The 16,543-nt window shown below is 44.7% G+C and overlaps 2 protein-coding genes across 7 annotated transcripts in view; one reads left to right on the forward strand and one right to left on the reverse strand.

The window, feature by feature from the left end:
* LOC119436225 (ras GTPase-activating protein raskol-like) overlaps nt 1–16,543 on the forward strand; it is a 379,883-nt gene that overhangs the window by 136,283 nt on the left and 227,057 nt on the right. For all 6 annotated transcript variants that reach the window (XR_007463548.1, XR_007463546.1, XM_037703015.2 and 3 more), the window contains 3 exons: nt 733–835; nt 12,332–12,401; nt 14,022–14,209. Coding sequence is in view for 4 of the 6 variants with exons in the window: in XM_037703015.2 (XP_037558943.1) it covers nt 733–835; nt 12,332–12,401; nt 14,022–14,209 (361 nt within the window). In the remaining 2 variants the exon portion in view is untranslated. The remainder of the gene's footprint in view (nt 1–732; nt 836–12,331; nt 12,402–14,021; nt 14,210–16,543) is intronic.
* The window catches only part of LOC119436231 (prolyl 4-hydroxylase subunit alpha-1), a 404,330-nt gene that overhangs the window by 117,343 nt on the left and 270,444 nt on the right, over nt 1–16,543 (reverse strand). The gene's annotated exons all lie outside the window — the stretch shown is intronic.

Raw genomic sequence — 16,543 nt, forward strand, 5'->3', positions numbered from 1 at the left:
ATAGCATGGCCACAGTTGAATGGCACATAGTGTACCAAAGCATTTTACAAAGCATCCTTCCCTCACATGCCGCAAGCCATGCACTCTTCTGTTTACGTTTCATTCCGACATAATAGTGTGCTGTCGTTGACTATTTTGGATGACTATACTTTAAACGTTGCATAGCGCATTGTGTGAGCAGAGTGCAGGAGTCGGCAACATTGGTAGAGTGCAATAGCAAGTCGGCAGCTGTAGAGTATATGAGTTGCGGCCATCTTGGTAGTAGGGCCGGTTTGCTGCATTTCCAGCTAGCCAACAGCTCATGGAAGTGTGGAACTGTTGCATCGGACAAATTACTAGCAGCGCCTGGCGCCGCTAGATTTCAGCTTAATTGGTGGCACCCCTTCTCCCCTCCGCTCCACCCCCTTTCTTTTCTCTAACTGTATATTTTAATATGATTAACCTAGGAAGGAATAAATGAAACATCATATCACGGAGAAAAAATGGGTCTTAGCGTTATTGCGGGAAACAAAAGATAAGTAGAATAAAAAGACATTTGTATGCAGTATTGCTTCATTTTTCTAGTGTGTGCAGTATATTTTGAGGCAGCTGCACAGTTTTAGTAATGAATGGTGATCGCAGATTGCTTTTAATAGCTGGATAAATTAAAAAAAAAAATTCTGAAATATACATGCTTCACAAAGTTATTTCATTTTTACGTATTTCTTACTGAACAACATGGCATTCTTCCAGGAGGAGAGAGCGGCAGTAGTGGTCACAGCAGTGCAGCTGAAAGTGAAGGCAGTGGTACCTCAAGCCCATCTTCACCACACCTCTGGGAAGACAATTTTCTAGGGTATGACACTTCTCTCTCACATGAAGTGTTGCTTCTTAGGTATAATTTATCACTACACCAGACTTTAGTAGAAGTAAAAAGTTCTTATGTTGAGTTGAGTTCATTTATTTACCACTTACATGGAGTTTCACATAAGTGGTTAGGACGAGGGGAAAAAAGCTGCATTAGAAACAGCTTGACTAGCCCTACGTCCCCAGTTCACTATGGCAGCATGGCAGTATAAGAAAAATACATTTCAACATCAGTGTCAAATGAGAATACACATGATATACACAGAAAGCATATTTTACAAAAAGTGAAATTTAACTAAGAACATATTTAACACAGCATGCTTAAAACAGAAGTGTTAGAGAGTGTGGGAACATTTTCATAAGAAATTTTGAAATTATTTAATGTCTTCGGCAAGCAATAACTTAATGTTTGAAAGCCATAGTTTGTGCACGGCCGTGGCACATACCATTGTTCCGAGTGTCGGTTTAGGCACGAAGAAGGATTTAGTTGCAAGTTAGCTACACTGTGTATATAACCGCAATGTTTTACAGCAGGGGTTCTCAAGCATGTTCGTCCAGGGAACGCTGCTAAGCTCCATGAAGCGCCAAGGAACCCCCCCCCCCCCCCGAATTAACCGAATTAGAATGTCCTAATTAACCAAATTTCGAATTATAGAGGGTATCAAGAAAACAATAGACAAATGCTTAACTACGTCAACACGCTTTTATTTACTCAATGAATCAGCAAATCCTGATTATATTTAGCACAAGACCAGAACGGAAGCTGAAATTCTCGTCATCTCATGACTGATTAGCGCTAGCAGCGGCGAAGGCCTCGCGCGCATACATCCCGATTATTTTTTCGTCAGTCAGCTGCTCACCAACAAATTGTCCGTCCATCGCGATGTAGCCGGTGCTCTTAATCTTCGAGAGCTTTGCACTGAGTCAAAGCAAAACTACTGCTTGCCACAACCGCTGCGGACGAAACCGCGGCCGCTATCGATGTGATCATGGACGGCGGCCTTGCGGTTCAGAAGGCAGGCGGCCGACTCATGCACCAAGTCAAAACGAAACTACCGTTCGCTGGAAGAAGTGCGGACGAAACCGCAGTCACTATCGACGCTACCATGGTTGGCGACTATGCAGTTGTGAAGGCAGGCAGCGGACGCGCGCACCGAGTGAAAACGAAACTACTGTTTGCTGCAACCGCTGCGGATAAAACTGCGGTGGTTATCGACGCGATCATGGATGGCAACTACGCACTTATGAAGGCACGCGGCGTGCTGCCAACGTGGTGTTACGCGCGGCGATAAATGCAAGAATAAAGTCTTTAAGGGCACAATTAGGCACGAAGCGTTCCGGCGTTGCTGTCAATCACGTGCCGCGCACAATTGCCGCTGAGGACTATGGCGATGCTGACTGCGCTGCTTCGTTTCGGTGGGACGCTAGCGCCCTTCTTGCTCTTCTGTGGCGCATACTTGCGATGCTCCGCACATTTTTTTTTCTTCATTTTTTATTTTTTTTCCTCCAACGTTTAACGTCAGTGCCCACGCAATCGGCACCTACGCTATCTACAAATGGGATAAAAGCGCATGTTGGTAAATTATGGCCTCTGAGATTCAAGTGCGAAAGCTTAGGTGCGCTGCCCGTTTTTGGGGGTTGGGTGGCCACAAGCTGCTTGCGAATTTATTGCGCAGTTCGTGCGTTGCCGTCACGCGCTGTGAAGTGCTTTTTGACATTCGGGCATGAGTAATGGAGGTTCTGTGGATCGAGCGCACCTCGTTCTCGCCGTTTTAGCCACTTGGTGAGCGCGGGACCACGGAAAATTTATCAGTGGTTCGCGGAACCCCGAGCAGGGGCCTGCGTTCCCCAGGGTTCCGCGGAACCCACTTTGAGAACCCATGTTTTACAGTATCAGACCTAAAGGAAAGTAATAAAGTGTATTCATATAGCACGTGTAATTTAATTACATTATATTTGACGAATAGTTCAGAAGTGTTTGCATTAAATGGTAGGTTTGCAACATTACGTAGGGCCTTTTTTTGTAGGATGAGAAGATTATTTATCGATTGCTTTGTTCCATTACCCCAAATTAAGTTACAATAGTGCAGATGTGATGAGAAGACTGTTTTAAATATCGAAAGCTTTTAAAAAACTGGCAATACACGCTGACATTTTCTCAGTACGCCCTAAGACCTTGCATAGTTTGTTTTGTAAAAGTTCGATATGGTGTTCCCATTTCATATATTCGTGAAAAATAACACCTAAAGATTTTGCTGTAGAAGAAAATTAATTTTATTATTATTCAACATGAGATTATAAGAATGAGTGAGCTCATAAAGTTGGGATTTAGAGCGATAAAGAACAGCTTTAGTTTTGGAGCAATTCATTTGTAAAGAATTTCTAAGTGACCAGGTGCATATTTTTCTAATGTTGTTAGCTAGATTCACAAGATGATCTATATTTGTTCCGGAAAAGAAAAGACTTTATCAGCAGCTCCCCTCAACCCATGTATTGGGTTGAAGGGTCAACATTTACAATAGCATTAATAAATATCATTAAAAAAAAGCGGTCTCAGTATGCTGCCTTGGGGAACTCCGTATTTAACAGGTTGCATAGAAGACAGAGTTCTGCTTATCAATACACATTGTTGTCTACTAGTTTTGAATTAGATTGAGGGCAACACCACTAACTCCATAACACTGCAGCATTCCTATTAATGTTTCCTGGATAATATTATCAAAGGCATTGGACATATCTAAAAATATGCCGTGTTAATTTTTTGGCTTGAATATTTTTAAGAATCAATTCTTTTTAAAGCAGTAGAGCACTTTCTTGAAAAACCTGATCTAAATTCATACTGTGATTTTGTTATGACGGAATGTTTGTCAAAAATTTTTGAGAGTCAAAGATGAATAATTTTTTCAAGTCGTTTGTAGAATAGGGGAAGGATTGAAATGGGCCTATAATTACCGAGAATATTTTTATCACCACTTTGTAAATTACCGTCGCCTTCGCATTCTTCATATTCTGTGGGAAAATGCCAGTTCTTAAGGAAAGTTTGTAAATACGTGTCAGACACGGGCTAAGAGTGTCAATAATATTTTTAATCGGCTCCATTTTCATACCATTTTATACCAGAAAAACTAGCATAGACAACAGAGAAGTGATATACAGCGCAGTCCACTTGTAACGATATCAAGAACGAAAACTCCGATCTTTATAACCGATCATTGCTATATCTGGACTGCCTTTAAAAAAAAAAAAAAAAAAACATCGAATATATATATTTGCCATCCCAACACCAAATTTGCCACTTGCGATAAAAAAATAGATGTTGTGGCTAGTAGGCTGTGAAAAATAAAATGTTTATTTGTACAGTATATACCACTTATAACGTAACCGCTTATAGTGCAGGACCGTATATAGTGCGGTCTTTTCAGACTCCCTTTAATTTTCCCATAGCACTCCATGTATACACGTATCGCTTATAGTGCAGTTGCGGGAAACGAAATACCGGTTACAGTGAGGCTGCCTGGGAGTACGGAAGTCAGCGGAGATGGCGAACCTCCCCTCAAACGAGGAGTGCTCGAGGAAGAAAGAGAGACGAAGCGGAGGAGAAGGGCACGTGGTGCGAACGAACAGCCAGTGAGGCTGAAACCAGAATCTTGAGTGCAAGTCGTGAAATATCACGGCGCGCATAGCGAGTGAGGGCCGCGAAACTGCCAACGCCATCCAACACTCGCTTCACGATAACGGCAGTAAACGAAACTTCAGGGAGCAGGCGGCGCCGGCACAGCACGGCGAAGGGCGGGAGGAATGTGAGGGAGGAGGGTGGCAGGGAAGCGGATTTCGCCTCGGCAACTCCGCCGCTTCGGTGGCTCCCCCTCGTAGCTCCCTCACTTTAGACTGTCACCGTGCGCCGCCGTGCAAGCGCCGCCGCTCCAGCCGGCCCGGCGCCAGCTCCCCGAAGTTTCGTTTTCTGCCGTTACCGGGAAGCGGGCGTTTGCCGGCATGGGCAGTTCCGTTGGCCGGCCTGGGAGAGCGCCGCTGCTTCCCTCTGCGCCGTAGCCATAGCATGCAAGGTCAACACGTGACTAGAAAGTAGAGGAAGCATAAAGGAGAAAGAAGGGTTCACTGCCATTTTCTACGCATGGCTACGGTAGCGTGGCTGAGACGTCGGCACGTACACGCATGTTCCGGCGCAACGCAGAATCGGCGACCTCGCCATTTTGAGAGAGGGTGAAATTTCCGAGCGTTTTCTTTCTTTCTTTTTTTTTCTTTTTTTTTTTTTTTTTTTTGTTCGCGCACGACATTGAGCCTTGAGGGGTCTCTCCTAAGCTTTTACTCTATGGCGGTGCCTGAGCAATGCCGGTCGGAGGCGCGGCCGCGTAATTTGGTTCGAATTAGCGAGATTCGACTGTAAATTGAATGCAAACTTTCTAGCCGGATTCCTCGACTGTCGCATACGCGTGGTGGCTCGGTGCACATGTTTTGCATATGTGCGGGCCTTGAAAATTGTTGCTTTGGTTACGGTGCGGTACCGCTTATAGTGCGGATATTTGCGACTCCGGCGACTTACGTTATAAGCGGTCTAAACTGTACCTCTAAATAGCGCCTCAATCGTTAGGCGCGCTGAAATTACAGTGGCTAGAATGGGGAAGTGGGATAAACGCTCCGGCTCGTGCGTGGCGCTTTGGGAGGAAACCGCCAGGTGGCACTAGCACACGCTTACACGTCGGCCGCGACAGCGACTAGCAGCCGCAGTGCAAGGGTGCTCCGGGGAATGCGATCATCCGCGCGCGCAGCTCAACATGCAATAACAAAAAAAGAACGCTTCGTAATATATATTCTCGCTTGTGCATGGCAGAAATGGTGATAGAGCAGCTATGCTAACCCTTTAGGAATTGAAAGGCACCAAGGTTGAGCGCGCGTCGATGGTAGAATGCAGCTTTAGCCGATTTACTCCCGCTGGCACCTTATCGAACGCAAAGCAAAAACGTACCCAGTGGTAACTCGGAAGCAAACATTTTATTTTTGACACTGTTTACGTAAACAACTCAAGTTTGAAGAGTGGCTCACAATCCGTTTAAAACAAACCATTATTAGTCATCGATGATGTTGTGCTACGCAACGTACCTGAGCTGGTGCCTCCCCCACCCCAAAAAAAAGCATGTTTAAATTGTTCACAAGCAGTTCAAACAGAACGTTGTCAGCCTTTGGGGAATTCTCTGCTATGTGGCGCGCCTGAGCTTCAGGTGCTTCTTCATCTTACTGTAAGATGCTCTCGCATTGTTGAGTGCGTCCATGTAGAAGTGCAAACGGGCAGGAGACAAGCATTTCCAAGCTGTTACTGTGCCGCTCGTTGTAAGTGAAGCACATTGAAAAAAGTGGTTTCGAGGCTGTCTATACAAATGAGAAGAGCTTCTCCGAAGGGTAAATGAGGCCCCCCCCCATTGTCACAGAACTTGGTGAACATCGCCACCTGTTCGTTGGCTTGGTCAGCGGAAACAAAGAGCTCATCGAATCATTCCTTGCACACAGACAGTAGCGCACCCAGGATCTCAGCCAGGGGGGGGGGGGGGTGAAAGTTTGCCAATACCATCTAAACAGCACTAATTTCGATTTCTTCACGGGAAATTGTCAAAAAATGCGCTTTTTGCGAGTGTGCAGACGATTGCGCGTCTTACATCTTAGTTGCAGCACTCAAATGCGTAAGGAAAGAAAAGGGGTTAAACAAAAGGGGGGGTTAAGTCGGCCTCAGGGGGGGGGGGGGGTTACAGCCCCCGAATCCCCCCCTGTCGGTGCGCCACTGCACACAGACGTCGGGATTGTATTGCGTGCAACATACCCTGTCATGTTGAATACTAGCCGCGAGTCACTCATCATTTCAGAGTAATCATGGTTGGGGAGCATTGCGGATATATATAGAAAAATATATGTTTTGGTCACATTATGTTTAGCATTCGAGCGTACGGATTGGCGGCCTCTAGATACAGAGCAATTTCCGCACTTATTCGTGTAGCTCTCACATGAACTTCGCTATTCAAAATTTGATCGTTGGGATAGGTAGTGTCAAAGACAATCCCCAAAGTGCTCATTTGCTGTAGCCACTTATTGTTGATAATTAGAAAGTTAATTACCGTAACTTTGCTAATTACGCACATATGTGTGAAAATTGCTCTGTATCTAGAGGCCACCAATCCGTACACTCGAATGGCAAACATAATGTGATCAAGATTTATATTTTTCTAATTTTAAAAATTTGGTGCAGCTAAAAAAAAGCACCCTTTATATATCTGCTCTCGTGCAATAAACACTCAGTCGTTAGTTAGCGCTATGCCCCGTCTGTTGCTTTCGCCGCCCGTGTGCTTCTGCGCTACTGTGTAAATAAAGCATTTTGGACCTCTTTATCATGTGAGAAGCTTCTTCAACCTTCTCACTGTCCAGCAGTGCGTCCAGTTCATGGTTTGCATCCTCATAGCTGAGAAGGAATGTCAGATCGCGCCCCCTACACAGTTTCCATGCACTGCTGGGAGTATTATCTGCACTTGGGAACTCCTCCATCAAAGCACCTCCTATTTCATCGTCAGTAGCGACGTGCTCCCAGAGATCAGTAATGTTAGCGGCTTCCACCGTGTTGATTTAGCCCTTAGGAGTTTGGTCCGGGCGCACGAGGGCGCTTTTTCCGTTGATCGGCATGGCCACTGCTTCTAGCCTTCATGATCGTGGCGCTCCTGGTTTTCATAATCGTCGATATCATCGACTGCACGAGCTCGTACTTGTTCGAGTCTTGCAAAATTTGCAGCTTCGTCTCAGGAGACACAGCTTTGCGCTTCGTCGGTGCACCTCCCGCTGCTTCCCCGGCGCATTTCCGCACTCTCTGAGAGCGTAGGCTGCACAGGCGTCGCTCGCTTATCGCTTTCTTTCTCGCCTCTTTGGATGCTCACACGACCGCCGGCGATGCGGACGCGAAACAGCTGGCGCCATCTCGTGCACGCTGCGCCAACTTGTGATGCTCTCCGTGGCTTTCGTTCGCAATCGGCGCGTGGGCGGGATGCGCTGCGCGGTCATGGCGGCAGATACGAACTTGCGTAGGCAAACTTTCGCCCCGTCTCGATTAAGGGAACTTAAGAACGCAAATTTCACGATTATTCTGCATGAAAAACACTGCCCACAAGCAAAATTTCGATTGTTATATCCGATATGTGGTGAATAACATATCATTATATATGTTTTTTTTCTCATAGCCCTAATGCATAAGTTGACACTCTTATGTCGACTCCTCGTTATAACTGATATATCGCTATATGTGGTATCATTATAAGTGGACTGCACTGTATGACACTAATCCAGCACACAGCAATATTCAACGCATTATACATATGTTCAGTTACATAATAAAGATGAAGAGTAGGGGATAAAGTTAAAGGAGGCTAGTGCAAATATACAGTCATTGAAAGAGAGATGTGATGCTTTATGTGGAAGTGCTGGCTGATGCAGTTAATTTTCTGGTAAATGTGGCAGTGTTCACTTAACCTCCATTTGTAAGCCTTTTTTTTGCTGGGACGCTGAATGAGTATACAGTAAAAGCTCAATGATACGATCACGGCTAATACGAATTTCCGGATGATACGAATTTTTCTGTGGTCCCGGCCGAGCCCCATTACTTTGCAACGTGCTAGAGAACGGTTGTTACGAATCGATTTTCAGCCTGCGTCGGTTGATACGAATAAACGCCGCCCCACCGACGGCCGTGAAAGAGAACAGCGCGCAGTCACGCGCTTTCTCTCCTTCTCTTTTGGTGCGGAGGCGCGGCGCCGGACAGCGCGGACTCCGCGACTGGGCGCGAAGAGTTTGAAGCGGTGGTGCTTTTAGTGCTTTTGTACTTTTCCTCCTTTTCTGCGAGCCGTCAGATGGAGTGGCTGCTGCGCTTCGGGCCGCGTTCTTCGTGTTTGCGCCATTTTGCCTAGTCGCAGCGAGCTATGTCTCGCAAGCAGAAAGCACTCTCCTTTAAAGATAAATTAGACATTCTTCGAAAGGTCGATGAGAATCCCAAGAGGAAGCGGACGGAGTTGGCTAAGGAGCTAGGCCTCGCAACGTCAACACTGAGCACAATTGTTGCACAGCGAGACTATCATGAAAAACGTGCTTTCGTTCAACGTCAGCGCGACGCAAGCAAATTGGGACACGCTTATTTCGAATATACCGCGCACCGACAGTGCTCTTAGCAGCGCGCCAAATCACGCGGCGGCGCCTCCGACCGGCATTGCTCCGACACCGCCATAGAGCAAAAGCTCAGGAGAGACCCCTCAATGCCGCGCGTCAAGGAACGGGAAAAAAAGAACCCGCGGCGGAAATTTCCTTCTCTCTCAAATTGCAAGGTCGCCGTTTCTGCATCGCGCCGGAACAAATGTGTACGTGCCGACTAGAGTGTTCTAGACAACCGTATTCTAGCACACACTAGTGCCGACGTCTCGGCCACGCGGATAAAATGGCAGTGAACCCTTCTCCTCTATTTTCTAGTCACATGTTGACCTTGCACGCTGTGGCAGCAGCGCAGAGGGAAGCAGCGGCGGAGGCACAGTCGGGCCAACGAAACTGCCACGCCCGCAAACGCTCGCTTCCAGATAACGGCAGAAAACGAAACTTCAGGGGGCGGCTAAAATAAGCTGGCGCCAGCACGGCGGCGGGCGCGCACGGAGTCAAAGGTGAGAGAGCTACGAGGGAGTTGAGAGGGAGGGCGAGGAGAGCCACCGAAGCGGCGGAGTTAACGCGGCCAAATCCGCTTCCCTGCCGCCCTCCTCCCTCACCTTCGACGGTCTCCGCGCGCACCCGTTTGCCGGCGCCGCCCGCTCGCTCCCTGAAGCTTCGTTTTCTGTCGTTATCCGGAAGCGACCGTTAGCCGGCGTGGGCAGTTTCGTGGCCCGCGCTTGCTATGCGTTTGCGCGCTGCGATATTTCATGACTCGCACCGTTCGTGCATCGTGCTATGGTGCACGAATACTTCAAAAATACGTCCTTTTAATTCGAACAAATTTTCGGGCCCCTTCGAGTTCGAATTATCGAGATTCGACAGTAGTTTTAATTGTGTTTCGATGATACGAATTTCGGCTAATACGAATATTTTTCGTGACCCCGTGAGATTCGTATCATCGAGCTTTTACTGTACTTGCCGGATGCCAGTTTCCAAAAAAAATTTCTGTGCAAGTAGTGCTATGCCACTGGGTGTTGCTTGTGATCCCACACTAACTTCACTGTCCTTGCTCACTACGGCAACCAGCCTTTGTATCTTTTCCTAGTGGCTTTTTCTAACTATAAGTTAACTTTTTCTGTCAAAATTTTATTACGGGCTTTCCCTAATGCACAATTCACCATACCTAGACTTAGCCATAAGATCAAATGCCCCTACACTACAGCTTTAAAGGGACACTAAAGCAAAACACTAAAGCAGTTTAGATGGATAAAATGTTCTTTGAAAACTCTGCTGTTGGTAATTTTGAAATAATAGGTTGATAATTAGAGGAGAAAACAAAGGTCAGTTTTCAGTTTTTCAATTTCACACCGAGTTCCCAATACCTGTACGCCACTGGGACGTCACAGATTTCAAAGTATTTTTTCGCATTTAGCCGCGTTGGCTCAGCAAAAGTTCCCAAAATTCACTATGCTCAATTTTTGTCTCCTTAATAACACAATGTAGTCTACCTTTACCATTGAAGAATTACTAGACCCTAGAAGGCACTGTAAAAATCCCTGACATCACAGCGAGTTGGTGTGGGAACTTCAAGGAGGCGTCGCTGCCCGTCTTCTGTTATTGCACTTTTTCTGGCTTACCAAGCGTCTTATCGTGGTAACAGGGGTGTTTTTGATATTTTGGAAGGGTAACTTACGAAAAAAAGTAATTGAAATTCGTAAAGTCGCACACTGACATAAGTATGCTGGTGTTTCTGTGCAAAATTTAATAAACTAAACTTCTGCTGTCATTTTCTCTTCTAATAATCAACGTATTGCAATAAAATTTGTAGTTTGGAAAGAATACTTTATCAGTCTAAACTTATTTAGCGGTTCCCTTTAGTGTCCCTTTAACCCATTTCGAAACATTATGTAAGTGCAAAGGAATATGATAGGCACTCTCGCTGCTGTTGTCAGCTCGCCACCCGCAACATTTCTACGATTTCTACGGCCCTCAGTCAAGCCTGTGCTTGTAATCTCAGTCTGCAATGAGCCACTCTTACGAACATACCTGCATAGTGGCAATCTTCTCGCAGTGGTTTGCTGCCCGCCACCATGCTGACCAGCGGCGAATAATTGACAGGGCCTTGGTTGTTAGGCTTAACCAGTGCTGCTTTGGCAGGCGTTGATGACCATAGTTGCAGCTTGGTGCTGTGGAAACGCAAATCTATTTGCAGCAACCATATGATTCTTGGAAAACCATGAAACACACTCTCCAACAAAAGTTAATGTACTCGGGACAACCTGAATTGCACCAACCGTCTGCGCTGTAGCCATCTTTCTGACCGTGTATGTTCATGATGCCCGAAAAATTGAGCGCGCACCGTATGGTGTCTAAAGCTTATCTCACCATTATGCATTGGTTCAATAGAATATATATATATATATATATATATATATATATATATATATAATCAATGTAAATGAGCTCTTCTTCTGGCTTGTTTTTGCTCTGAGCCATGTTAATGGCAATGCAACTTGCTCAGCAAAACCAAAACTGTCCGTTGTACATTTTCATATTTATATACATTCATTTTGAATGCTGAAATTGGAACCAAAGCAAAAATATTGAAAAGCGTAATATTCAATTGAATGTTTGAAAGTATCAAGTATTTGCACAAGAGACTACAGGGGCATGCATATTTTGCTTAAAATGTTTGGAAAAAATTTTAAGCCTACCACTGCACTGTTCTCGCTGAAATTTTGCAGAAAGATGGCATTTTTAAGTCTACGTCATTCAGTGTAACACTTGGCACATAAATTTTATTAAGAACAAAAAATGAAGAGTTGCCTTCGTTTATGGAGATGCAAGATGGTGCCGGGACGGCGCTAGCATAAAATTATGTCGCATTCTGCCGGCAGCTGCTGCAGAAATCACCTGGTCAAGGAGGGTTGATGCATGTTTCAGAGCAGTGAGCAACACGTGGCAACCGCCCCCCTGAACGGCTACTTTCTGCTGTTGCAGGCAGGCAGGCGACACAAGTTTCTCATTCTTTTCTTTAAAAAACAGGCAAGTAACTGTGCCAAGTGTTACGCTGAACTACGTAGGCTCCACAATGCAGTCTCTCTGCAAAATTTGAGCAAACATCTTTTTTTTTTATTTATTTTTTTGAACATTTTAAGTGAAATATGAACATCCCTGTATTTAAATTTGATGGTAGCTGCTTCACTAAATGGGCCTTCTCATTTCCTTTTCCTGTTATCACTGCATTATTAGTAATTTTAAACAAGTGGATAGCATCAATGCATACAAGAAAAATGTCTGTCTGTTTTAGAGCTGCTGGTGAACTGGCTGGAAGGAGTCGAGAGAGTGATGAGAGGTTTCCTCACAGAAGTCTTCGTGAAGTAAGTATTGTTGCTGCTGCATGGTTTTTGGTGGGAGGCTTTTTGTTGTTTAGCAGGAGTTCTGAATGGTTAAAATACAGTATTTTTGACTCCAGGGGGTATATATATAAGTTTTGCTGCAGCATCAAGCTACTTGTCCACATGCATTGTGTGTGATCGACAGCCTGCAGAAACTGTATTGTGTAAATCATAGGAATGAGCATGCCTTTCTTGGGCAGACTTTTCATGGCAGTAATATTTTATTACGCTCATCCAAATCCAACTGCTATACGGCCTGCACAACTTCTAAAATTATGGCGGAATCATGTGGAATATCTGCAGCTAATTACACAAAGCGTGACCAGCGCATGGCACTGTAGACAAATACCTTCCCCCACACCACAAGCTTTTGTACTGTTGCCCCTTTCATCAGTTCACCATGCACTGATTGATTTTTTGTTCACGCTGTCAACAACGCAGCTTAAGAGTTATTCTTCCTGGTACAGAAGTGCAACTGGGGGCGTGTCCAAAGACGTGACTTTGTTTACACTTCTGCATTTTAGCCAAGATGGAGGCGATATGCAAAAACGCCCGTGTGCTTGTGTTGTAGTGCACGTTAAAGAAGGTGGTCAAAATTGATTCGGAGCCCTCCACTACGGCGTGCCTCATAATCAGAACTGGTTTTGGCACGTAAAACCCCAGAAAGAAGATGCATTTTAGCCAAGTGTATTTAAGCCTCACCTACCACGGTAGCTTAGTGGCTATGGGTTGTGCTGTAAGCTCATGGTTCACCACTTATAACATAACCGCTTATAGCTTGGGAACGGTTGTAACGCAGATTTTCTGACCACCGGTATTCCTCCCATAAAACTCAATGTATAGGCAGACTGCTTCGAAGTGCAGTAAAAAAACACCGCCAGGTGAAAATAATACCATTCTTCCACTGATAAGGCACTTGTAAAGAAAACTTAGTTTTTGTGCTTATTTGTGATGTGCGTGTGCGTGTGTGTGTGTGTGTGTGTGTGTGTGTGTGTGTGAAATGTGCAATAGTCCTTGAAAGTTAGGTTTCGCATGCATAAGCCTATGATCGGGATGTTTTGGTTGTAACGCGGTACCACTTATAGCACAGATTTTCCCAACTCCTGTGACCTACAAAATAAGTTGGGGTGTGCAAATACCAAATAGTATATTTCGAATCGAATATCGAATCAAATCAAGAAAAAAGTATCAAATATCAGAAAATCTTTCACAAAATTTATTACTTACAAATTTTGGCCAAGAAAATATGGTACTGCACATGCTTGGGAGGCTCCTAGCATTGCATAACAAGACTGTAGCAAATTATCAGTGACTTGGGTACATAGAAATAAAGATATACAGTACGGTCTACTCTTATTAAAGGGAACACCCAATTAGTATGCCGGCACTGATTACAGTTCAGTTATAGTACATGAAGGTCTGGAAAATATGTTTTTTTATCAAGAGGATTTCGGTTTTTCTTTTTCCCGGCACCTCTCCCAATCTGAACAGGACCATAAAATCTCTTCCTCTTAAATGTGTGTATGTGTGCATGCACACGTGCTCTCAGACTGAAGTGCCAGTTATCCTACATGGTCTTGTGTGTATATGTACTTGTGACAGTATGAGCGGGAGGTGGCCCAGCTGAAACGGCTCATGGGCCAGCTGCAGCGCAAGCTCAGTCTAGCTGAGACCCAACTACAACAACAGCAGCAACACCCACTCTCAGCAACACTTGGTGCTGATAGCACAGAGGAGCAGCAGCAGCGTCGACAGGAAAAGGACCTTCAGATGAAGAGCATCATCACCAGGTACAGATTACTGGTTTGTGCACTTGCTGGAAGCAAGCTGCACCTGTATCTTTTACTGCAACAGCAGTTAAAGAGCTTGGAAATTGGGTTTGCTCAGTCTATTTGTCTGTCTGTACATTGTTCCCGGTATGCGATCACTATCAAGCCACCTCTTCATTGTCATTTTCACTCCACCATATGGCAAAGAAATGAAAAAATGTTGTCCACCACCACCACTGGGGATTAAACCTGCCCATGCAGCAATGTGCACTTTGGAGGAATCTGCTAACCACTGAGTTGTCACGTAACATTTACACCTGGCCATATGTGTGGGGGTTCTTTTTCGATATGGAGACTCTTGAGAGTGGTGACATCTGTCATGTATTTGGGAGGCCACAGCAGACAGTACTATAGTGTACGAAGACAATGCGCAGTGCAAAGAAGTTATAGAAGTCTGAAATCTGTTGGTGTGCGTGTGTGCGTGCGTGTATGTGTGTGTGTGTCTGTGTGTGCACCGTTGCAGTAAATAAGTTCAGAGCTGAACGGGAATCAGTGAAGTCTGTTCGTGTGTGTGTGTGTCAGTGGCGCACCGACGAGGGGGGTTGTAACCCCCTTTGTTTAACCCATTTTCTTTCCTTGCGCCTTTGAGTACTGCAACTAAGATGTAAGACGCACAATCGTCTGCACACTCGCAAAATCGCGCAAAAAGCGCATTTTTTGACAATTTCCCATGAAGAAATTGAAATTAGTGCTGTTTAGGTGGTATTGGCAAACTAAGGCAAACTGTCAACCCCCCTGGCAGAGATCCTGGGTGCGCTACTGGTGTGTGTGTGTGTGTGTGTGTGTGTGTGTGTGTGTGTGTGTGTGTGTGTGTGTGTGTGTGTGTGTGTGTGTGTGTGTGTGTGTGTGTGTGTGTGTGCAGAAAGCTGTATGTAAACGCAGGATATGTCTCATAGCATCTTGTAACACACAGACAGGGCCCTCTGCTATGTTGTGCATGGATTAAATTTAATGGCACAAAATTACACTTGTATTCAGTGAGGCTGTCAAACACAGCACATGCTGCAATTGGGGGCAAGAGAAATGCTCTGCTAAATCTTTTGCAGTTGTGTGCCAATAAGGCATTTTAGTAAATGCATCATCTTTTGCATTTTACTTGGTTTGCTTTAGTGCAATATTCTTGATTCAGTATGCACCTAAACATACTTCTCAAATGTGTTACCAAATTTTGCTTTCTTTTCTTATTATTTTTAATAGACTCTTAAATAATTTGTACTGAGTAAAGGTGCTAGTCTCTGTGTTAGTGCTCACCACGAGATGGGAGCCCATGCTTGTGAAACCGGAGATTTGCTACAACTGATGTCCGCTCTGTTCAACAGAGACATGTTACAATGCTTGTGGGAAAGTTGGGTTTTTAAATGAAAAATAGAAATTGGCAAACTTTGCAGTTTTTGTTTATTCTTCATAACAAACAAAATACTCCAGTTTATCAGATATCAAGATACAATGTCTCTACTATGTATAAAAAGATTTCAAGTGGTGGACAAGGCAAACTATTTTTCGCAGTGCAGCTGCCACAAGAATATGTGTGTGTGTGTGTGTGTGTGTGTGTGCGTGTGTGTGTGTGTGTGTGTGTGTGTGTGTGTGTGCGCTGTGTGTGTGTGTGTGTGTGTGTGTGTGTGTGTGTGTGTGTGTGTGTGTGTGTGTGTGTACTATATACATTTTTCTTTTTTTGTCTACATAAATATTCTGGTGAAACACTGGTCACGTTAAACAGTACCTGATTTTTTTATCGTTAGGTTCGTCATCTGCAATGTTTGGTATTGAACGACCCCCTGACTCGCCACCTGTGGTTGGAGTGGGGGTGGGGGGATTGTTCACTCTTTTTTTCCTGGGCCACGACAACGTCAGATACAGCTCTGAATGGCTGCTAGTATAGTTATTAGACATCTGAGCGCTTTTACTGTGTCCGCAGATGGCACGTGCGTGCATGTGTAATTAAGGAACACATACCATGTCCGTGACATTGGCCTCTTTCCACTCTTAACCTCGTGGGTTAAGAGTGGAAAGTGTGGTTAGTGGTTATTTGCTGCTCTTAAATTCATTGCAGGGACTTAAATAGATTATTTATGAAGCAATATCTTTTTACTTGCTTGTAGTTCAAACAGAAATTAATGTCCATCCACATGGACGCTGGGACTCTTATTAAAGTAGTGGATCATAAAAAATTAAAATTTTTATTGCGCACAAATTGCCTTCTTTCCCACAGTTTCATACTAATATTTTCTCTTTTGTTACTTTAGATAAATCAGGTTTCAAAGGGGGACTTTATGGGGCTTACTTCTTTATATTATC

This window comes from Dermacentor silvarum, chromosome 1 (genome assembly GCF_013339745.2).
Source record: "Dermacentor silvarum isolate Dsil-2018 chromosome 1, BIME_Dsil_1.4, whole genome shotgun sequence".
Lineage (NCBI taxonomy): Eukaryota > Metazoa > Arthropoda > Arachnida > Ixodida > Ixodidae > Dermacentor > Dermacentor silvarum.